At 35.8% G+C, this 25,538-nt stretch overlaps 1 protein-coding gene across 1 annotated transcript; it reads left to right on the top strand.

The window, feature by feature from the left end:
- The first annotated feature begins 292 nt into the window (after positions 1–292).
- On the top strand, positions 293–25,244 carry LOC140168592 (uncharacterized). Its single transcript, XM_072191993.1, has 2 exons — positions 293–498; positions 23,972–25,244. The coding sequence occupies exon 2, from the start codon at positions 23,997–23,999 to the stop codon at positions 25,113–25,115; it is 1,119 nt and encodes a 372-aa protein (XP_072048094.1). The 5' UTR covers positions 293–498; positions 23,972–23,996; the 3' UTR covers positions 25,116–25,244.
- The last annotated feature ends 294 nt before the right edge of the window (positions 25,245–25,538 follow it).

The raw sequence follows: 25,538 nt of genomic DNA, 5'->3' as shown, positions 1-25,538 counted from the left end.
TGTCCTTTCTCATTTTTACTCTCTTTCTTCCAGTTCTTTCACCTTTGTTGTCTTTTTTTTTTCCCCTTTCTTTCTGTCCTTAATGTTCCCTCTATTCCAAAATGGTTTTATATACCTGTCTCGATATTCTTCCTCTCTCTCTCTTCTTCTTTGAAATTCTCCTTTAAAATGTTTTGGTTTATTATACCCTGAAAAGTGCACGTGTGATTCATGTTCGTCGCTATGACTCATTTTGGGCGGATTCATTATACACTTGGGTGCTTTTCTAGCAACGCTCCCTGTTTCACACAAGATGGTGGGCAACACAATGCGGAAGGCTGAATAGCACAAACAGTGTTACAGTACTAACACATAAACTCTACGACTCAGAGCCCTAGTTTTTCCTGTTTGCACTACAGTACTATTACGGAACTGATAAGCTTCTACGGATAATTCTTGGATTTTTACTTGGATATATAATTAGCAGTTTTCCCGATTTTAAGCTTTTCTGCGTCACGGGTAAGGTTGCATTGATTAGGCGTGCCAAGTTGGTGATAAGACACACGTATCATTTGAGCACTCATTCAATCATTCATCGCAGACATGGGTGTACAATGATTTTACATGTGCTATTTATAATGTAGTAAGCTTATAAACATATTATCACTTTGCCTGTAGAAATAATAGACTTTCAAGGATACAAGATATGCATTTGATTTGGCTATATGTTTGCAAGATGGACACCCAAGAAATAGGTTGATTTTTTCCCACTGCAGTACATGCATCATCTTTCACACCATGGCCAATTGACCATGATGGTGATGTATGTTTTTATTTTACACTCTTTATACTTGGGCAAGTATTGAATCAAAAACCATAATTAGTACTTTTAAAGTATTTTTGCTTCAGATCCAAATATGCACTATATCAAATAAGCCCAATCGCCATTGTGACTTCCGGTTTTTGAGAGCACTTTTAGGACACTTTGACCTCTGACATTTCGGGAAAATTACTCGTAATTATTATTTATTTTTTATTATTCTAATAATGTTACAATTAAAAATATTTAAATAATTAATTTATATAACAAATATATTTTTTTGATTTGTTTTTATTCAAGTAAAACTTTTTTGATTATATTTTGTATACATGTACAAAAAACAATTTCCGTGAAAGGTCAAAGGACAAAGTGTCCTAAAAATGCAAAAACTATCCCACAATGCATTGCAAACTTCTAATGCCGATTTGGCTTATTATAAACCAGCTGGCAGAGCTGAGATATATGAAAACATTTGCAATTTTGAAACACACCTGTTAATTTCTCCTTGGAATTTTCCCAGGACAAGTTTCACGCTATAATCAAATTAACTAATTCTTGGCCAAACTGGAACACTGTTAATGCTAGTGGCTCCGCGATAAACACACGCGAATATAGCGCGGTACAGAAGAAAGTATGTATACACGTGTCTTACACTGTGTACACGCTTAGTACACTACATGGACGCAACGCGCATGTTCCAGTTTGGCGAAGAATGACTTAATTTGATTATACACATGGTGACCAGAGATTGTCAAAACATACCCAAAACAGGATTTGCCCCTTTGAGCAAAATATGCCCCTAAACAGTTCCATTTTATAGTCACAATTTGTTCAGCGCGTATTCATTGACATATGCGTACTGAACCAATCGGACGGAGGCGCATAGCAACAATGGGACTGATCGATTTTAAGCCCTAGCCTAGGTAATTCCTTGTAAAATGTAGGATTTAATTTGATTTAAATTGGATGAATTGAAGTGTTTATAAGAATGAGAAAAGTATTGTTTTTAGCTGCTGTCATGCATCTACCGTCTACATCACTTACAGGGGCGACATTATTTTTTGGCATGAAACAACAATTGGCTTCAGCTTGTTGTTTTACTTAAAATAATGATGTCGCCTGTGTGATATGAGACGATAGATACATGTACACAACAGTGGCTAAAAACAATAACTTTATTCTCTAATTGCCAAAAATGACAACGCTGATCTATGCTTGCTGCTTCCTTCGCTTGCTATTTGAGGGGGTGCTGCTGCTTTTTAGCTTGAAAATGACACCTTGCTTATCAGAGTAAAAATGTTTTATTCAGGCAAACAAGCTTAGAATTCTTTTTATTTTCTTTATATTTTCTCATCTTCTTTCATTGTTATCTGCTAATGAAGCCAGCCGGGAAGTGGTTGGTTTTGATGTGATGGGTCACATATGCTTGGCTGCCCTCACCTCAGCGACCAACTGAAAAAATTAGAAATCTTGGGTCTTTGTTTTGTTTGTTTTTTTCAATCATTTTTTTTTAAAGAAACCTAAAATTATGACAATATCAGGGACATTTTATATTTTAGGCCTTTTTACATGGCAGGAAAAAGTGGGCAATACGGGAAGCTCATTGCCGGGAAATTTTTGGTTCTTGACCAAAAAAATTTGGTAAAACTGGAGGAAATTCTGGATTGCTTGCAGGGAAAAAAACATTTTTTCAGCCTCGCTACATTTGTTATATATTCATTCACTTTCTTCATTAAATGCATATATTTAGTTAAAAACAAGGAAGTATTTCAAAAATTCAGTCCAAAAATGCACAATGTTTTACCTTAAAATGTTCTAGCATTTGTCAATATCAGCCTTTTCAAAATGGAAAAATGGAGGTAGAGTGCTAGCCCATTTGATTTATAAAAAACAAAAAGGATCAACCTACCGACCCTGCAAATTTATCTTTGAAGGGCAACCAAATTTATTTTTTTGGCCTTATTTGAGGACTCCAAATTCCTGATTTAATTTATTTAATTTAAGGGCTTTCTAAATGTGTCCTACGTTTTTTACAATGATTACTAGATCCAAAGGAGTGGCATATACCGTATATAATATAAAAATGTCAATTAATAATTTCTGGGCAAAAAATATTTCCGTCAGTACAGTAAATGGGTTACAGGTTTGATGCACCGCCATTTTGTATCCTTGTTCCAGGCATCTAAATCCTGTAAAAGTTGCCTTTTTTTGGACTTTTTGATCAGTTTGTCACCAAAAAGTAGACTTCTTGTCAAATTTATTTCACTTGTCAAATATCCTGACATCTGTTGAATGTCAGTGGAGCTGGCGGCGCCAGGAATTTTTTCCAGGGGGGGGGGATTGAGGGGTCAGAGTGAATTTCAAAATTACCGCAAAAGGTAAAATTTTTGTAATTTTGGGTTTTACTGGGGGGACAATGGGGAGAGTATTTCCCCCTCAGCAAAACAGCAACACATTGTACATGAATGAAAAAAAAACACTTCCCATTGGGTTGTCTATAACTTAGGGAGGCTAGTTAGTTACTAGTAGGCCTACCGGTAGTACATCTTTTAGATCAAACCCCATCAAACAATTATTGGAAAAAATTTCAGACCATAATGTGTTCCATTGATTCTATTGACTTCATCAGGACATATCTGGAGAATTACCATACAGTTGAGTTCTAACATCAAACAGACTAGCTGTGTACAGTTACCGCTAATCCTATTTATGACATTGAATCAATACAGCCTATATATTTTTGCAGTGTACTGGAGTATGTGAGTGCAGTCAATTGTCATAATGAGATTGGAACAATAACAAATGATACAATAGAAAGGTCATTATCAGGTCACATTTCCAGGTGATTATGAGGGTAACCTTGTGTACTGCCAACAGTCCATCCTGCAGTAGATAAATAATTACCATGGTTATTGTAGCATTATTGCATCTGTCTCTATCCAAAGGTAGAGGATCTCTGGTTCAACAGCAGCGTTCGAAATTTTGGTTGTCCGGTTGCCCGGGACAACTAAAAAAGTCGCCGGACAACCAAAAATACTGATTCGGTTGTCCGCCGGACAACCATAAATCTAGCCAAAAGTCACATTTGTAGGCCTACAGACAACTAAAAACTTAGACGGACAACCAGAAATTGTAATCTGGTTGTCCGTGGGACAACCATTTATTTTTCCTAAATTCGAACACTGTTCAACAGGGAATACATGGGGGAGGTGAGGGGTTTGGAGTAAGGAAACAGGTCTGACAGGGTAGTGTACTATAAAAAAATTATTAAATTTGTGTACATCGTGGAACATACTCTTTGCGTGGCTGTGCGTAGTAAGCTGTTGTACACAGATAACCTTGCTAATATGGACGCATAGAGTAGCGTTGCATGATTAGTCGCGGAGTAACAAGCGTAGTTGAATGTTCCATGATGTACACGAATTTAATAATTTTTCTATAGTGGATATGATTTTTTCAGTTGGTACACAATTTCCAAAATGTGGATTTTCCTAAATATTTGGACCTTCTAATCTTAGAAAATATGTTTACCTTTTTTGTCAAGGGGGGGGCATTGCACACAATATTAAAAAAAATTGTATGCCTTATCATTTATAATGACAATTTTTAATCTACCAGTCTGATATAAATGTCATGGATGTCGTATCCTTTACAGTTCTAGAGGCTAAGTTCACTGACCTATAATGTAAATTAGAAGTACAATATCAATTCAAGGTTCCAAGTTGGGATTTTGTACTTTTGCCCTGTGGGATGAGAAAGTGAAAGGCCTCCATGGCATCCAAATTAGTGCCTTCGGGAAGGTGCATACTTTAGTCAACAGGTAAAATAAACGCCATTCTTGGGGTCACAGGTAGACAAAATAAACTTTGGATACATGTCACATAGTGTAAATGTAAAAATTTTAAGTTAGGGATTAAGTCGGTATCAATGAAAAAAGGAATTGCAGGCTTATGTACTGTATTTCGAGTGACTTGGCTTTTCAAGGGAAATAGAAATTTAAGTGTGTGGGAATCCATGCAGAACATGGCATAGGACTGTCTGAACTTATTTTCTGTGAACTTGTTTTAAACAGCTACTTGTGTGGCTTTATCTTGGGCATACATTTAAGAGAATACATAGGCTACCTACCACTAAATAAGTTTCAGAGATAGTGACAGATTCTGACAATTAATTTTATTTTGCCTGCGATGTCAAAAATGATACTTGAATGACGATAAATATAAAACGAAAGAAGAAAAAGTAAAGAAAAGTGAATGAATTTTTTGAAAATTAAGTATTCATGACTGCTATATTTATATTTTCAAATACTGCATAAAATAGAGTATGTTTATCAGGCACCTCACATTACCATGATTTTATTCTTGTACATTTGTATACAATTTTTACAAGTTTACACATTTACACCGTTTTTACACGTATATTATTTGTATACATGTGCATCCAACCCCACCCACCACACCCTACACAAAATTATGGATGTTATGCTTGGTAATTTGGTGATTGTTAATTGATATATTTTTTGCAACATGAAGAATATTATTGTATAATAAAGTTTATGTTTTTATTGTTTTATATTTATTTTGTAAAGGGCCTCGATCTTACGAAGTGATGTAATATAATAAATGATATATATACATGTACTAATAAAACATTGATTATATTATAATGCCAAAAATTGCTTGCCCCCCCCCCCCCCTCCTCTTTACCTACCATATTATTACTTGCACTCACTGTACTAGGTCTGTAGCTATTGGACTTGCCCAAAATGTCTTGCTCCCTAATTTTACCCTCCACATGGACATGGGGCACATGAAACTTATTGTATAGCCCTTACAAATGTGGCGGGTGCTATTGGGTAGCATTACGTCACAATATTACTTATTAAAAGATTCAGCCAGCCATTGTGTGTCAACAGCCACTGTTTTCTTAGAGCTTCAATCCCTCACCACACATACATCAGTTAATTAATTATTAATCTAGAGTCTACTAGGTGTGTTCCCTCATGATCTCTTGTACCTGGCATTGACACATGTATGTATGTACTTTTAGCACTTAGTGCCTTGAATTTTCATCTTCACTTGGAAAATCAGTAGGCCTACATGATGAAAAGAGAGCAGATTTTTTTTGCTTAAAGGGGAATATTTGGACACCTTAGTTTTCAGCCTTAAATTTTAAACTGCTAAACCTGGTTGTTAATCATGTTAATTCCCATTGTAATCAGTTCAGGAGGTTTGAAGAGAGAGAGAGAAAAAAAAATCCCTTTAAAAGGGAAAGCCAGCTTCAATGTAGAAGATTTGGCGGTTCACTATCTGCCCTCCATGACCTTAGAAAATTTCATCATTCGACGAAGATAAGTTAATCTTGATTTTACTAATTATGATCGAACGAATTCATTGCCCTATGAAAATTAATGAAGCTATTAACGCCCGGCTATTATTAAAGCCGGCGAGGGTCACTTGTCACATGATCACTTTCCTTTGTCGAACGAAGCGAGCATACACATTACAAAATTAACTTTGTCGAATGAAGAATTCCTTCGTCAAAACCTTTTTAGCTTTGTTGAACGAAGCAGTTTTAATCTTCGTCGAAGGAAGAAAAGTGCGTACATATTAGGAAAAAATGATTTTTAATCTTCGGTCGAGGTTCGTCGAAAGAAGAAAATTTTCTAATATGAACAGGGTCCATGAGCATTACACATAGCCTTGAGCAATTTTGAGATTTGAGTCTGTATTCTTTGGGTATAATCTCTTTGTAAGGATACATTAAAAAAATCATATAATTGATTTTCCCAGGCCTTCTGAAAAAAAAACCAATTCAGGATACTTCACCGGTAAAGTTTAGAAAAATACGAACAAAATTGTCCATTTCCTTGAGTGTATTTCCTGTAAGATCTTAAAATAGGTTGAATTAGTATAAAAATAAGTTAAAATATAGCCTATAGAAATTTGTAGAAGGAAATGCTAAAGGCTGACCCCGACTGAATTTCAATGCAGGTACATACATGTAGGCAAATTGCTTTGAGTCTCACACCTTTCTGGCTCAGTTAGTTAAAGTTAAGAATAACAAAAGATCATATCATGGGTTCAGTGTTAAAGTTGGCAAAGTTATAAGTCACAGAAATAGAATTAATTCATGAATATTTCCTTCTTAAAATCATGTTTCATAAACAGCCAGAGAACATCCTCATTTCCTTCCGACCTTAATCTGTAATGGAGACTTTGGAAGACACCCCTAAAGGCTGAAATTAAGTAGGATTATGATACAATATTCGATTTACATGGGTGATTTCACTTGAAGATGTGTTGCAGTATGGGCTGGAGTAGAATTTCATTAGTTGTACAAAATGTAGTTGTGACCACTGCAGGGCTCAAAATACACAGGGGCCAGGCCTTGAAATATGGTGAGGATCCGAGAATCCATTTTCGCAGATTTAGATAAAACTGATTTGTGTGAATCTGTTGATTCTCATAGATTTTTGGAGACTATATTGACTGCACAAGATTATCATAAATGCTATTACCAGAATTCTCTCAATGTGTAACGAATTTCTACCTTTGGGGCTACAGGGCAATAAGGTCCCCTAGAACTAGTTCCTCTCGCTGAGGAGTGAGGGTGTGCACAAACATGAAGTGGCATTGGTGTGCACAGAATGTCAGAGAGGGCCTGTCAAGGTACCCTCCCTGCACTGAAATTGCTTAGCCCCCTCCCCTTGAATTTCACAAAATGCATAGCCCTTTTTAAAAATATTTGTCAATGCAATGGCAAAATTTACCCAAAAGGGCCACTTACAAATGTATGATAAAATATATTTAAGGTGGTACTACACCCCTGGCCAATTTTGTGCCCATTTTTGCATTTTTCTCAAAAATTATAGCAAATTGGTGACAAGTAAGATATGTATATATCTCAAAAATGAGGGAAAACCAATATTTGATCAATAAATCAATAACTACTTGTCTTGAGCCACTGAAATTTTAGTGTAGTAACTGAATTCCTTGCCCCTATAATATACATAACTTTTGTTACCAGTGTTTTAATAGTTTTTGAGAAAAATGCAAAAATAGTCACAAATTTATCAAGGGGTGTAGTACCCTCCTAATAAAAGAGCTTGCATAATTTTAAAAAAAAACCCTAAATTTTGAGCTATTTAGATCTATGTGTTCTGTACGTACAGTGTATATTGTACAATACATGTTAGGATCTGCTCATGAGGACTATACTGTCAAATGTGTCATTCATTATGCACTTATTGCTTAACGTAATTAGAATAATTGGCTCATAATATAGTAATTTCCCAATTTAAGATTTAATAATAGGTCTATTGTATATATTTTATAATATTTTTGTGGATAGACAGCCTGCAAATGGCAATTTAGTTAATAGGCATGCTGTGAATGATCTCATAATGTCTTTACATGATCAAAATTACAAATTGTTCTAATTTATCAATTGGAAAGTGTGAACTTGTCATTCTATGCCACATCAGGAAGTTTTTGGACTTGCCATGTAATTAATGGCCATGCCATGGCAATTGATCTCATAATCAAATTGTTCTATTTATCAATTTATGTTACATGTAGAAGTGTGAACTTGTGAATAGGTGAATGTAGTCAGTAGATAGTGTAGAGAACTCGCTAGCTATAGCTGTGGCCACATTGTCGGATGTACGCCCAGCTGAACTTGATCGGCTCAAGTTGCTGGCAGTAGTGTAGCGGTAGGCACTGTCAGGAGTAGTGCCAGTGTGAACGATGGTCAGAGTGAGTTACGTCCAATGATTTACTCCTGACAAAAGTAAGGAGTAGCGATCTAGTTTTAATCTCTGCCAAGCGTATGTTGCAATGTGAATGCTGCTACACACGGCAAGTTTTACCTGTTTTTGGTTGAAACTAAGAAATTATATTTTGTGTGGTTGAAGAAGGTCACGAAAACACCTTGCCATGTAATTAGTAGCCATGCCATCCATGGCAATTGATCTCATAAAATGGTGTAATGATTTATAATCAAATTGTTCAATTTATCAATTTATGCTGGAAGTGTGAACTTGTGAATAGGTGTATGTGAATGTAGAAGTAGATGGTGAAAGAGAATGTAGCTGTATACATTGGTGTATACACACCTGGCGGAACTTGGTCAGCTCAAGTTGCTGGGAGTAGCGTAGCGGTATGTGCTGCCAGGAGTAGTGGCATTAGAGGCAGTGTGAGCAATAAGTTACGCCAGGCGTACCGCCAAGCGTATGTTGCAATGTGAATGCTGCTATACCCGGCACCCGGTGTAAGTTTTACCTTTTTTGGTTGGAACTAAGAAATTATATTTCGTGTTGTTGAAAAAGGTCACAGAAACACTGGAGGTGGCAGCCAATGTTTATGCCGACCAGAAAGTAATTCTTGGTGGAACTGGCTGGTGTAGTGCTAGAAGTAGGCTAGTTGAGGAGGGGTTGTGCCATGTGGACATGTGGAAGGAGTAGGGAAAATATTTGTGGAAGTTTTATCAATGTTAGCATACATGTATAAGTTTACGCCGTGTGACAACTCAAAATGAACACGACTTATGATGGATATATCAGGAAGTTTTTGAACTCACCAGGCCATACCTAATGCTTTGTCCTTTTAATGGGTAATATTTTCATAACATTCCGATACTTAATGAAATAGATGTTATGTACACACATAAATACAGTATTCACTCATGGTTAGATAATGTACATGTGATAGTACTGGTAATTTATTTTGATTTGATATTTTGTGGGAAAGTACCTGTTCATACATGTACCAGAATCCTGTTGGTTAAATGAGTCAATGAAAAATGTAGAGACCGAAATATAGTAATTGGTACAATATTTAGTCCTAGTGAAGTACTTCCTCCCATTTCCTGTACCCTGTCAAATCTAGATTGGTCATGGTCTTGTCAAAATTAAGTGGCCTACATCACAGATCTGTGCCTACGTATATAGATACATGTACTTTAAACACAGACCTTAGAAAGAAGTGTGTTTATACTCCCCTTCTATTAAATGCCCCCATCTTTTTTTTTTCTTTCATTTTCCTCGAAAATTCACTTCTATATGTGACATGATCGAGGGGAATGAGTCACATGTCGGCCCAGGTCGAAAATGAGTTTTACACATGTTTCTAAAGAAGACATTTAGAGCTTTCAGAAACTGAAAACCCCATGTTGATACGACTTTTCTTTTTGAAGTTACGCCAATTTATCAATCGCTGAAAACAATATAAAACAAAAGAATTTTAACACTTTCTTTGCCAATATCTCAAAATCAATATTAACGACATCCGACTCATTTCCCTTGATCGTGTCACATATGCCCCTTTTCGAAATTGCAATGCTCAGGGGCATTTTAACAGAATTTACGGTATGAGAAATGGTTGTAACATAAGGGTCCACATGCATAAACGACAGCCAGTGGAAAAAACACTGACAATTCAGGATGTGAACCTGGGACCTTCAGGATTATCAAGGCTGAATTGCCTAACATGCTTAATATGGTCTCTTGTATTTAAATGATGGTCAATCAAGTTGTGGTCTGCCGAAGTGGATGATTTCATTGCTGAAATTTGTATTGGTAAATGAAAATTAGAATTAGTCTAGATCAAGCTGGTAAAAAGGACTGCAATCCTACATGCATGATATTAAAGAAAGAGATCATTGAAGCAAGACCTGATATTAAGTGTACCATGGTGGAATTTATGATGACTGTTTGTAGTCTGTACCCTGGAGCCTGTAGAGGGTGTACACCGGCGTGTCCGGGATCTTTTCCTGCGGGAGGTCATAGGGGCTCTCAGAGTTATGTGCTGGGGGCTTCAGCACCCAAAGCCCCCCTGGACATGCCACTGATGTAAACTGATTTATATTCTGAATGTGGGTGAAGTTACTGTAAAACTGCCCAAATAACTTGTATTGGGTGCTGTTTGGAAGAATTGGGCTACTAGAGAGGCACTCACCATGGCCTGACAAGTGGCTGAAATGTTTTTTGCAACACTGGACAGTAGGCATCATTGTACACTGTATGTGGCTGATGAGCATTAAAGTACATACATGTACACGGTGCACAAAATGTTACATAACTCTGTAAACAGAAATACTATAGATAGTACTTAATTATCAACAAGGTCAATGAGAAACATAAAGAGTTCTGCAGATGGAGAATATTATCTTTATCAATTGAATATGATACCAAATATCACTTCATACATGTATGAATAGCTCTGAAAACCCCATCATAATTAGACTTACGGTTCCAGAGATATGGCCACTTTAGTGTTGCTCAGAACAGTAAAATACAAAAAGTTGAATACTATTATTGGCTATATCTCAAAATCAATATTCCCGACATCCAACTCATTTTGCTTGATCACATCACATGATATAGTCTTTCAACAAGGCTTTTCCTGGAGCACCGTGGTGGGGCGCCGACGCTTGGCAGCTTGCAGTCGACCGCTCGCCCCCTAGGATCGCAAGGTCTTTGACAAAGACTAGCACAAATATTTAGTTTTTCCATTTTGTTATGGGATAATCAAACATAGATTTGTTAAATTTAACAGGTTGAGTTGCAATATGACAAAATCACGCACCAAACCTCAAAATTTTACTCCATGTTCAATATATGTAAGGGCTTTTATGATGATACACATATGTAAGCGGCCTACATTCGTGCTTATTAAATGGCAATAAATGTGAGTCGTGACTTTGATGAGTTCATCAATGATGTTGTTATCAATCAAACAAACTGTACATCAATTACTGTCAATTTTGAGTTTGATTTGGATTTATGGTGGATACATCAGGGTATGTCTATGATGATACATTCATATACCAGAGCTCAAAATACATTTTTGATTGCAACACAAGGACCATTTTGAACAGAATTTTGGAAACCATGTATTTACTTTTTGTCATTGACAAAATATTTTTGAACAGAATTTTGGAAACCATGTATTTCCTTTTTGTCATTGACAAAATATTTTTAAAGCACTTTTTAAAATATTTTTAAAGGTGCTTTTTGTCGAGGGGGAATAAAGAAGGAAGGAAGAAAGAAAGAAGAAGAGGAAACATTTTTTCTTTTTGCAGTTTTGAACCGCAGACCCCTGGGGTGCCAGACCATGTTTTATAGTGGACCTTGGTTTGGTAAACTTGTTGTATGTTCGCATGATGACGCAATCAGATAATATGGGATACTTGCACCTGTACTTCAAGTTCGTTGCTTTGTGTAAGTTTTTTAGGGTTAGGTAGTCCTGCAATATTTGATTCGACTGTTCATCATCTCTCAAATGAAGTGAATCATAATCTGTACTTAAGTAAAAAAGATGTTAAGGGCGAAGTCTTTTGACCTTCCCAATTGATTTGAATATTATATTTGTGCTTGCATAGTATTTACAGTACACACTACGCAGTGATATATTAATAGTGAAATATTAGTGATATTATAACATAAGTTATCTACCTTTATTGACATTGCACTCATCCGTAGTGGATTACTCATAAAGATGCAATGTAAAGTTCAGTTCACGACTGATTCAAAAATATTGTAATGTTAAAACCATACCTGGCTTGAGTTTTATTGGCATGGATCTGCCCTACATGTATAACTGCGGACATTGTTACGAAGCATTTTCTTGTGTGTGTCAGGGATTGATATATCGCCATATACACACACCGACTGCTCAGTGTCAATTGCTGCCTTGTGAATATTTGGCAATTACACAAAAGAGTATTGTACTCATCTACACATGGCAGCTACACATGGCAGCTATTGCACTTACTCACTTCTGGCACTGAGCAGTCGAAGTACCATTAACCGGTTGATTAAAAAGAAAAAACACAGATCTTGCTCACTCCCCCACACCCACCTCACTCACACACGTGTTACCATCAAACAAGTACCTTGCATTATTATCTAAGTGCGGAATTTTTGTGGGTTTTCAATCGCCATATAGAGGACATTTTCTGACCATTTTTGTGCAAAATTTTAGTACACACAAATGACATAATAGTGCAGGACAACCAATGAATGTATGCGCCTAGTATTAATCGGTAGGGAATTTATTGTCAAATGTATTTTTAAAGTGTTTTTAGTCTATATTGCATCATAAATTTGGAACTGAGGAAGATTTCTGCATTTGGAGGTGTGTTTTCATATATGATCATTCATGATGGAGGGAAAAACACAGAGTAACACCCCCCACCACAGAGGGGGAAAATACCCCCACCACAAAGAGACACACAATCAGGACAGTCTCACAACATTTTCAACAGTCACCTCCTTGTCCGTGCATGTACTGTGATTTTGCCAATGTCAGACTTTTACTGCGGAAAGCGGTATGATGTATCAGCCAATGACAAGCCTTGATATGCAGAGTTCCTGCCCACAATGCGATATGCGTATTGCATAACAAAGAATATTGATTACGCTCCCAACTGTATCTATTGTTATGCAAAATGCTTATTGCATTGTGGGAAGGAATTTCGGCACAAATTGACTTCCGGTAGAGAAACCCTAAATCCGCGTATTGTGTCCACTTGTCTGGAATGCATCACACACCGCTCAGTGGCAAGCGGCATGATAGTGTGAAATGAACGTTACATGTATAATATCGAACTGATGATAGTGTGTCACTCGACAATCATGGTCAACAAAATTCACCTACATTTTGAAAGCAATAAAACGGGGCTATGAATAGTCACACCAAGTCAATTGAATTTGTATTGAAATTGACAATTTACAGTATCTGTGAATTGAGAGAAACAAATGGCTACTCAAGTGTGTGTACTCAGGGATTGCTTCATTGAAGTCAAATGCACAAAAGAATCACGTCAGGGCACTGGTCTCTTCGTTTTATATCGCCTGACAACAAGATAAGATGGGCAGGGTTGCCAAAATATCTCATCCCATTTGCGGGTTGCAAAATTGAAATGTCGCACAAATTGACAAAATCTGCCCAAAATAACTAGCCGGAAATAAATTCTTTTCTGATCATTAACTCCGAAATCACCCAAAGGTCCTGAAGTTGCTGTGGTCATTTATAAGTGGCAGTATGATAGTTATGACTTCATTGTTGTCTAATTGGGCTACCAAATTGCAGGTCTTGGCAACACTGAAGATACATTGTAGATACTTGGAAGTGTCCAGGTCAAAGTCCTCTGTCAAGGGGGAAGGAACTATGGTCAAATGAATTTGTTGTAATTTTTATACAAGTACAGATTTGTTGTCAAATTTTGCTCTAGATACATGTACATGTATAAAGTTGGGATCTATGACAGAAAGTGAATTTCTTTTAATAATCAAATCAGCAATATGAATAATGCCCATTTTACGGATTGACAAAATAAGTGGACTGTAAAATTGGGAATAAAAAATGATGTAATTTCTTGTAATCCAGGGTGTTATCTTGTAGAGCTAAGCTTATAAAGCTTCTTATCATTATCATGGTCTATAGAAATCAAAATCTAAAAGGTAAATTAAGTCATTCAGTGTGTTCATCCACAGATATTCTCTAACAGGCATTTTGTTGGACAGTTTTAGATTTGTACCTTTATTGTGGGTGGCAAAGGAAGAGGTTTCAAAATTTGGCCAATTCTTCCTAGAAATTCTTGCAAAAATTATGAGAACACCAAAGTAAATTATGATATTTAACAATTGACATCGCACCGTTGATGGGCTATAAATAATGTCGACATTTTCATATTATGTATTGCTTGTTTGCAAGGCAGTAAAAAGTCATCAAATTGGTTGGAAAATCCTGTGTTTTTTATTGTTTTTGAGAGGTTCAGCTGACCATATCTCAAAATTAGCTCTGCAGATGCCATAATATTATTTAAAAAAACCACCCAAAAAACAACAACAGCAGCAATAAACAAACAAGAAGAGTCCTTAAAAAGGACAAGCTCACGGCTAGGGAGTGAGGTAAAGCAATTGTGAATGATATGAAGTAGGACGTGAATGTTAGGAATAACATTAGTGGGAGGTGCCGCATTTAGCGTTAGCTTTGGATATTTAATCGTTTTCTTTATTTTTCACCCGTGTAAGTCGGGTCGAAAATAAAGAAAAATAACTTACCCTCCACCCACCCTCTTGATAGTTGCATCCCCCTCCACCACTTGCCTGGAAAATATCGTGGCAATACCACTGTTCATTTCATGCCACCAATTTTTCATCTAAAAAGTGAATACAAAATGTGGCTGTGAACCAAGGTAAATAGAAATATTATAATAGAAATATTAAAAAAAGATACTTCTTTTTGCCATGTAATAGTATCTGTTGCTCGCAGTGACCGGAAAGTGGTTAGCCGCCTAAACTGGATTGCTACTAGAGTTAAGGTGGTATTGGATGCATTTTCTAGAAATTAGAAAATGCTTTGAGCATGTTTTAAACAGATTAATTGAGTAGAGTAAAGTACACTGATCAATATGCCTTTTGTTTGAACAAATCGGACATACGGTTTCCAAAATACATCAATTTATATTTTCTTTGTATCCTATTGTTTTTGTCAATAATCAATATAGTTAATGAGCTAAAAGGACTGGAAAGGCTCATTAATATGTAATTTTGCCAATATTTTGCTAAAAACCAATGCATAAATGTTCAGGGTACTTTTATTTTGCATACTTTTTCCCTGAAACTTGGTCAAAGTGTTTCTAATATGTACTAATGTATTATATAGTGAAGCCGCCCTCTAATTTGCATATTTGCATAATTAATGAGCTAATTTGCATAAATGCTAATTAATTATGCAAATATGCAAATTAGGGGCGGCTTCACTATATAATACATTAGAACATATTAGAAACACTTTGACCAAGTTTCAGGGCAAAATTATGCAAAATAAAAGTACCCTGAACATTTATGCATGGATTTGTAGCAAAATATTGGCAAAAATTATATGTAAATGAGCTTCTCCAGTCATTTTAGCTCATTAACTCATTGATTATTGATAAAAACAATATGATACAAAGAAAATATAAATTGATATATTTTGATAACCGTATGTCCGATTGACTCCAAACAAAAGGCATATTGATCAGTGTACTTTGCTCTACTCAATTAATCTGTTTAAAACATGTTTAGAGCACTTTTATAATGCCTCCATAACCACCTTAAACAGAGGGCCACAAGTAGGTCCTTTCTCCTTACTTGCACTTGTTTATGGCCACCACATGAATTCTTTATTTTGCATTGATAAAATCACTTACATGAACATAAAGTATGCTTAACATGTCCTGATATTAAAGTACTGTATCAGGATATGGAACTGCCATACATAATTTTGTGTCTGAAGCAAACGCTCATATTGCATAAAAACATCAACAACAACAACAACAACACATTACAAAAATATACTACTCTGGAACACTCACAGGACAAATTGTGGAGTGGACTCAAAAGATTTTTGGAAATGTGACCGACATTTTTGTACAAAAATAAATAATAGAATAAAAAGATGAGGGTCTTCTCTAATCGAATTATTCAACAAATTTTTCTTATTTTACAGTTTTACTATGTCTTTGTGTTAATTGCAATTAAAGCAGAAAAAATGTAGCTTTTGAATTTTATTATCCACCAGTATTTAAATGTTAGATGGTTTAATGGTTTCAACCCGAGGAAATCACCTCGTAAAATATGTACATTATGTAATCTCAAAAATATGTGAAAAATTAAATCACTTAAAAAATCTCTTAAACAGTCTCTGTCGTTAATCGAAGCATGCAAAATAACAAATTTCCTTCTCCGAGGAGTAGATAATTTTGTATATTATGTGATTATTATTCATTAGTAAAATGGGTCACATCGAAGTGGGTTCATCGCAAGGTGTTATAGATAGCTCTTAAACGCATCTACTCGGTCTTGGTGTATGTTTTTTTATCATAAAAAGTTGAATCTTCATTTTTTTGTTGCCTGGTTGTTATTTTTGATCAATAATTTAAATTATAAGCAGAAAAATGAGTGCATTTTGTTATGTTAGCCTAGATTTTAGTGTGAACTCTCTAGGTGGTGTACTTTTACCAATTATGTCAGTAAAGTATAGATCAAATTTCATTCCACTGTTAATGTAATATTGTAGGTTAAATTTTTGGTTGAAATTGGCTTTTTTATATGTATTTGTTTGTTTTTAAACAGTACTCATTCCTGAAAGGGGAAGTCTGCAAGCGGTTGATTTCTCACCCATATATTTTGGCCTGTACATTGCGTAGGTGTGGTGCACAGACCAGCTGTAAAGACTACATGAACACATGCTTGTGTGCATAGATCTGCCATCGGTAGGCATACATTACATTAGCAGGCTGTGTTAGATTTGTTAATTAATTGCCAATTAAACAAGGCCTGTGATTAGGCAAATAGTGCAATTATAAAACCTATCCATGTTATACAACATGTGGCAGTTTGCTATATTCTCTGCAGATATCTTTTTCTTCTGTCTGTGATTTGACAGATCAGATATGTGGTGTAAGCATAGGGAAAATACACAATTTTTGAGAGCAAAATGGGCACACCAGTTTTCGAAAATGCGCAATTTGCATTTATTCCCCAAAATGCATGAATTTTCTCCCCAAAAAATTTGAATTAGCAATATTTAAAAATATTTTTGAAAATTTTACTTTTTTTCTTCTTTAACTTACAATTTTTTTTGCGACAGTCTATTTTCTATATTTTTAAAATTTCAACCCCTTACATTTCTGTAACATGAGTATTGTAATAAAGGTACCAATTTCTCATAGGATTTTTTCTTTTTATTATTTGGAAGACTTAAATTTCATCTTCGTCATACTCGTAGCAATTGCAATAATAATGTAGAATTTGAAGAGTTTCAATTTATAATATTTTTCACAGTTGTACTTGAAGGATGTGAAGTATTCTGTTAGCATGATAATACTCTGGTGGTATGGATGTATCAAGTTGGTTTCAAATATTTATCTCATTATTAAGTGATATGTGATACAATTGTTGGATTCGGCTCATAAGATATGCATAAACTATAGCAGGTCTGTTTTATCATCTGAAAAGATTAAATATTTTTCAAAGAAAAATATAATACTGTTAAAGTGTAAATTTGTGTGGTACGTTTAATTTCATGGCTTCATGTTCACTTCCATGCATCTATCGCAAAATTAACAATCGCAAAATTAACAACGTGCGAACATATACCTTTTGTGTATGTGTGTGGAAGCTTAAAATATAAAGCAAATGAAACAGTTCAAAATTGAGAAAGAATAAAATATTAAGACACAAAAAACACACTTTATTTTCATTACCCCCCATTCAATAATCACACTTAACACCTTACTTTTCAAGCATTTTAAATTAAGTTTACATGAACATTAACAAAGTTCTTTTTCTTGAAACATAAAAATAGAACTGTATTTCACGAATTTAGTGAGGAGTCTGTATTTTGCAAATATACCCACAAATTAAAAAAAATGCATTTTGACAGATTTGGTACTAAAAGTAGTTCTTGTAAAATTTACAAAACTATTTGTTGTTACAATAAAGGCCCAAGTGTTTTGATAATATCAGTCTATGAAATTTAAAATGCTGCAATTTGTGCCTTTATTGTTACTCTAAGCCACTACAATATGCATCTCTCTCTTTTCAGAACTTGAGAACAGTTGTTGCAAAATATCCATTTTTATCGCTGTTGAAAATAAAAATTGACCTCAGCAGACAATTTAAAATTTGTCCTGCGGTAATGGTGATTCTAGAGCAGCACATCAAGCAACTTACTATAAAACTGGATTTATTTCATTTTACAGGGATAATTTTCATTACATGTGGTAATGTGAGACTTCTCTGTCCTCTATGGAGCAATGGAACATTTTGCTTTTAAGAGAAACACAAATATTTTATACTCTTACTCATTTCCTAAACTCATTTTCAAGATTTTTTTCCTGTTATTTAAAATGATATAACTATTATAATATAGTAACTATTGAACTAGAAAGTGTAAATTTTTACACTTGTAAAAAATGGCAGTGCTATTAGTACTTGGATGGTAGAGCTGTTAAAATGAGTCAGAAATTTTGGTTCTAAAAGCACGAAAATGATGGTTTTTGGTGATGAAATGACCCAAACAATAAGTCCCTTGAGACGGTATGATCTGTGAGAAGGCAGAATGATAGTAAAGTGAGCGTGGATGATTCACACTTGCCATTACGCAGAAGCACAATTGCTAAACACCCCAATTTAGTAGCCCAATTGGGGGACTTTTGTCAAGATTTGCCCTGTGACTATTGAGTTTCCTGCACTAAAAACCAATTAAGGAAAAATTGGGTGATTTTTCGACATTGGGCTCAGTAATTTTCATAAATAGTTTCCTGTCTCATAGAAACCAGTGGTTAAGACACAGATTGGGTGATTTCAACAGCGATTTGGGCTTATTTTTGCTGGCATCACTGCACAGAAGCAAGAAGCAGGCAGATGGTATAGTATGCACTACTTGCAGGCTCCTCACTGGTTTGGGGTTAATTTCTTTGATTATCAGAAACATGATCAGAGGATGAGTTAACAAAATTAAAAATGATGAAAAAAAGCAAGCAGCAGGGAAAAATTGTGTTAAAGATTTGATCAGGCAAGACGATCCATATGTCGGAACTTCTGATGTAATGTAGCAATTTGCTTTCAAAGTATTTTGTTCTTTTGTTTTCAGTAAATTGTGAAAATTGTCATATTTTTAGAGCATAAGTCCAATTAAGATGCAATTTATGTGTGATGTCTGCTTTGGCAACATTTGAGGGGTAAAAATAATGCGTAAAAGTATATTAGACATAGTAGGAGAAACAAAGAAACTAATAGATGTGCATGCAAGCATGGAAGAAAATACTATGTACTACTAGTACCTGGTTTTTACAGTTGAACATTTTATTTATTGGGTATTTGTCAGATATTAAAACTTATAATTAAATGCCCAAAAAATGATTTTCATATAATGCATGTACTCATGTACTTCCAACTGTAAAGGGAAAAAGAACAACAAAACTTGTTACAAATCTTCAGAGCAGTTACATCTACTGAAGATGCAGGTTGATCCGGTGAAAGCGCTCCAGTGAGTGTACCAAATTTGAGTAGCGTTGAAGTATAATTTTGCTTTCTATAGTTACAAATGACAATGATTATTTGATCTGCAGCTAGTGTTTTTTTTTTAACTGTCATAGTGATACATTGTAAGCAATGGCAGGTGATTGTTCATATAGTGTGTTAATTCAATTAAAACTTATTACCCACTTGAACACCTAGCTATAGAGATAGGTGTGTATCTATCTGTGATAGGAAGGCCATTGAATGTTAGCTTTATTGTCTTATTCACACATGGTTGCATAATTTGGAAGCTTGTATTTGCTTATGCATTAAAAACAATGTGACCGTTGAATGCTAGAAGGTAGTAAGTACTAAGGAACAACAAACGACATGCTTGAATGCTTATGTTATGGTACAATTACCGAATAGGGTGTAACTTGTTAGACTGGAGTCCAGCCCTCATTTACGGAGTTTAGGGGTAGGGTTTATGGTCGTGGTAGGGTAGTCTTGTAATAAGACTAGAATTAGAGTTGCACTCTATTCGGCAATCGCTTGATTCGCTCCTATGTTATTTATTGAATCACATCTTTTTAGATTGCCAAATCGAAATGCTATGAAAATGTATTGTATTGTTCGGTTACCCATTGTTATTTATGTACAATTATGTATCAGTTTTAATGAAATAAAATCTTTTTGTTTGATGCTAAAAATATCTTCTGATGAATTTAAGTGCAAATGTTATTGACACATAAAATGTGCATTATATTTTTTTGTTTCCCTTGGAGTGTGAGCAACCATCCAGGTGGTGAATCAAATAATAATATTGCAGATTCAAATAATAATAATAAGTACCAATAATTGTGAAGAGTTATTAAAAGAAATCAACCACACAAATAGATAACCAACAAACAAACAAACAAACACACAGATAGACAAACAAATAAATCTTTTACTTGTATATGGTTTGAGGAGGAGGGGTGCAACACAATCATTTTATGTTTTACTTGATCCTGCAAACAACAGCCATTAATTGGATACTATTTTGAAGAAGTGGACTCTAGACTTACGAGGTGTCTAAATGGGGATGAGCCCCCTCAAGGTTGACAAATTTTCAAAATGAAGCCCTGGCCATTAATGAAGTCATTTGGTGCACCATATTTTCCCAATGTGATTAACTTAAAGGTAAATTTGTGCGGTGAGATGGAAATTGGAAATTTTGTTTTGAGTTGGGGATGGGGGGGGGGTGTATCTTCCCCATCACCCCTCCAGTTGGGGATGGGAAGAGGGGCATCTTCCCCCCATCACCACTCCTCTACTGGGTTAGGACTTGCTTTTAAGGTTTGACTTACATGTATAGTTGTGATTTAAAATTAACATTTGAACTGCCAGCTGACATACATGTAGTTACCAAAATATTTCACACAAGGTGTAGAAGACCAATGTGCAACAGCAATAACCTGAATCATGACCATATCCTCCGGAATTAATGATTTGCCAAGTTACTCTGTATATGGTGCATTGGGCATGTTAGGGGAGATGGTCAAGATTTGTGGTCTGTTAAGATCTAAGCTATTGCTATGTAACTCCCACTCCCACAAAATTAGGGAAATATTGTCTGTGGTGAATAGTGGTTATTGTGCCATTGTCTGGCAGAAGGAAATTGCAAGCAGAACATGATGTCTTTTTTCCATAGTAAATGCAATCTACGTGATGATCTGCTGCATGCAAAATGGGTGTATCTGATTGGGAAGCTAAGTAGGAGGTACTGTCTATATACATGTTTGTACATCACACCACTATATTCCATTGCATTGCATAGCATTTCATACTGCACAATTGAACAAAGTTGATTTTTTTATTGACAGTCTTTTGATTCACTGATATCTATGCTGTACATGTATAAAGACTAGATATATGTCAATGTACAATGTATTGTATAACAAGAACTGTCTTTAAAAAAGACAACACCGTGGATGACGATCATGTTTCATTACATTGACAAGTAGGCCTACTTGGAATGCTGTATACAATGTACATGCAATATATATATTACAAAAGCTGAATGAAGTATCGTAGCACAGGTACTCAGTTTAACCATGAAAAGCATTTGATCAATCAAGTGTAATTTTTTCAGAAGCTAAATAGCCAGAAATTCATATAACCAAGCATGGACTGTACTATTAGCATCTTAAAATCAAAATATTTGTTAAGGCTCACCTTTTTCATGGATTTCCTTGTATGGCTTGTACTATAGCAGAGGAAAGTATCATCATAAGGGATGTAAATATGGAGTAAACCCTTTTTGCTTCACAAAAGGTTTGCGGTCGGATTAAGTCTTGTGTTAAATGTGGATGTCATCTATGGCTTTATGTACAACCTCCCTAGGGGTGTTGAGTCTCACAACGCACACACTCCAAGACCTGTATTATGATGGCGAGGTGCGCAATTGATTACGTTTATTGACGATTTCATTACTAGCCAATACCAAATTATGTATTATGGTAAATAACCGTAATGAAATGCTCAGACAAGCTTATCGCAAACAATTTACAAGCGGCATGATCACGGCTGAGTCAGCCTCGTTTGTTTGCGGATAATTGTTCAGACTTTGCCGCCATAGAGTAGGGAGATGAAATTTATATTTATAATGATAAAAATTGATGTCAAGTCTGTTGTATGAGGACAAATCAGAAAGGTAAATGCAAAAAATTTGGAATTACAGGAGCATGAAATTTAATACTGCATGTGAACTTTGATTTTGAAGTGTGGAAATTTGTGAAGGCCTGTAAAAAATGATATCGGAAATGATATAAAATGCCAAAATGGTGATAAATGACATTTTCAACTTTTGAAAATGAAATAATTATATGTTATATGTAATACATAATGAACATATTACACCACACAGATTTGATACTATGGTTTTATATGGTGTGTAAGGCTAGCTTCAGACTCCGTATTATGCGTACAATATTGTATGTACAATATATATTATTTAATCTATTGCCATTCTATTTCCAGTAATGTTTAAGTTCTAACGAATGTTTGATGACGTAAAATCGATAATATATTTCTGCTAGATATTGTATGTAACATATTATCGATTTTTCGTCATCAAACATTCGTTAGAACTTAAACATTACTGAAATAGAATGGCAATAGATTAAATAACGTATATATTGTACATACAATATTAATACGTACAATACTGAGTCTGAAGCCCGCTTAACTCTATACATGCATTGTATCTGAAGAACTTAGTCAAATCATATGTATATATACATATTTTGTGGAAAATGCTAGTTTTTAAACTAGTTTTTAAAAGTGTTCATCCAACTATTAAAATAGTTGGATGAACACAATGATTTCAACAGCAAAATGCAAAAACATGATGGTATTAACACTGGTGCATTCTAAAACATAAAAGAAGACTAACATGTATTACTGTGCATTGACATGGAAGAGATAGCTGATAATTTATGCATAATCTAATTAAACCAGCTTATTTTAAGATACAAATATTCCTGGGGGTGTCAAGACGCAGATGGTCTCTGATGGGAATCTTGTGTTAGAAAAATGATTGAGAAATTAGATTTTAGAGAAACAGTGAACAATTTGGATGGTGTTCCTTAATAATTTTAACAGCATCAGTACATCATGTTAGGAACTATAATTAGTTCGGGTGGGGTTCTTGATGATTATTATACCATTCTTACAACCAAACTTGCATTATAAAGGCACTATTAGTGATGGTGTAAACAAAATAAAATCGGTAGGAATTGATGGATAAATCAATCTTATAAATCACATTGTCATTAGGAGAAAGCAAAGAAAGCAGCAGCATTATTGGTGTATTATACATATGTACTGTATTCATTCCATTAACCACCCATGCCCCTATAAGCGCCCACCCAGCAACTTTACTACACATGATCCCCTATCATTAATATTGTGCAGGATTCAACTACACATGTATCAAACACGGAACTGTCTAAAATCCATATTTTGGGCCATTTGTTGCATATGTGAAGAGTAATGGACCTGGAGGAGCCTTCTTGGCATTAGTGTTTACCTAAGATGTAGGCTATACTCTACTGCCAAAAACATTATATTTCCAATACTTAATATTTTCCTATATTTATTTTATCTTTCAGATCCACCAAAAATGATGAGATAGAAATGGCTGCCACCACCGCCTCAAGGGGGACAAATTCTTCAGTCAAACGTGAGCGCCGCATCTCAGTCGGGCGTGAGATGCAGGTCCACACGACTCCCGGGAGCAATGTCAGCAAACTGCGGCATCTGTTTGAGGCCTCTAAGCCTGCTCCAGCAACACAACCGGCTCCCGTCCGCAGGACAACTAAACCGCCAACTCGCACCATACCAACAACAAATGGTATCGCGAATAAAGCGCCAACAGCTACTACAACTTCTACTACTACTACTACTACCCCAAGCAATACAGCTTACTTGAAGCAAATTACTCCCAAAACACAAGAGTTGAACAGCAACATAAAGAGTAATGTGCCCGAACAACTGAATACATCCATAACAGATAAAAGCGTAGATCCGCATGCACGATTTGCGTTTGCGCTCAAGAAATTTGAGCGAAGTAGTAGTCAAGAGCAGCTGGATGAGCATAGTCCTGAGCACAAGAAACCTAGTCCTCCAACCAGTCCACCCCCTAAAAAGCCTTCTAGTCGTGGTGGGTCAGTATCATCAGATGGTGAAAAGGAAAATAAACCAATCAGAATAGAAGCAACAAGTATAAGTACTACAAGACGTTCGCCCGACTTTAACCCATTCCCTCAACAGTTATCGGGAGGCAGCGGAGGGCGCTTTACATCATCAGGACCCGCTGTTATTACGGATTATCATTCAGAAACAAATAGCAATGAAAGCTCACCCACAAGAGATTTATCTAAGAACAGAAAGAACAATTCGTACAATGCAAATTTGGAGAACGAGAGGCTATCGCCGAAAACCTCGCCGCGCAGATCTCCTCCGCATCTCACGTCTCCGAATCACACAGCCTCTGATATTATTGCCTTGCAAAGAAATGTCGACCTGTCCAGAGAGTTAAATCTTGAACTAGAAGGTAGTGTTGATTCACAGAGTAAAGGCGACAGAAGATCGCCTTCTTCGCCGTTATCTCCGCTATCAAAGCAATTCCCTCACATGGGAAACCACAACCCGAAGTGCACGAAATCCGACGAGGATTCCGTAAACATTCTCAGGAACCTGAAGAGGAAAAAATCACATCCACGGAATCGGAAAGTACATCCATTTCGGACGTGACCGTGGAAGAACGCGAAGTGATAATCTCACCTAAAACTGTTCATGTGGAGGAATGCGCTCCTCCGGCAAGGCTGGATAATATTTCCTCGGAAGATATTGAATTCGCGGATGCAATCCCCGACCCTGACATTCCCGATGAAGACGACGATACATTCCAATCCCAGGAGGATTCCATGGAAGACTTGCAAAAAGAAACACTACTCCAAGAAGCCCTCCGTGGCGTAACTTATAGCGATTCTGATAATAGCCCGCAGAGGGTGATTGTTGGAGGAAGTCGTAGTGCCAAAATGGCTATTGCATTGTCCTTGGATGAAACCATAGTCGACGATGAGGAATACGAAGAAGGTGATGATTCGGAATATACAGATCAAGATATCAGCAAAGCTTTGGAGGATAGTATTGATGACGTGAAATACGAAGATG

The sequence above is a fragment of the Amphiura filiformis genome, chromosome 13, assembly GCF_039555335.1.
Source record: "Amphiura filiformis chromosome 13, Afil_fr2py, whole genome shotgun sequence".
NCBI lineage: Eukaryota > Metazoa > Echinodermata > Ophiuroidea > Amphilepidida > Amphiuridae > Amphiura > Amphiura filiformis.
The sequence above is the reverse complement of the archived record's forward strand: the minus strand, read 5'-3'. Positions and strand labels throughout refer to the sequence as shown.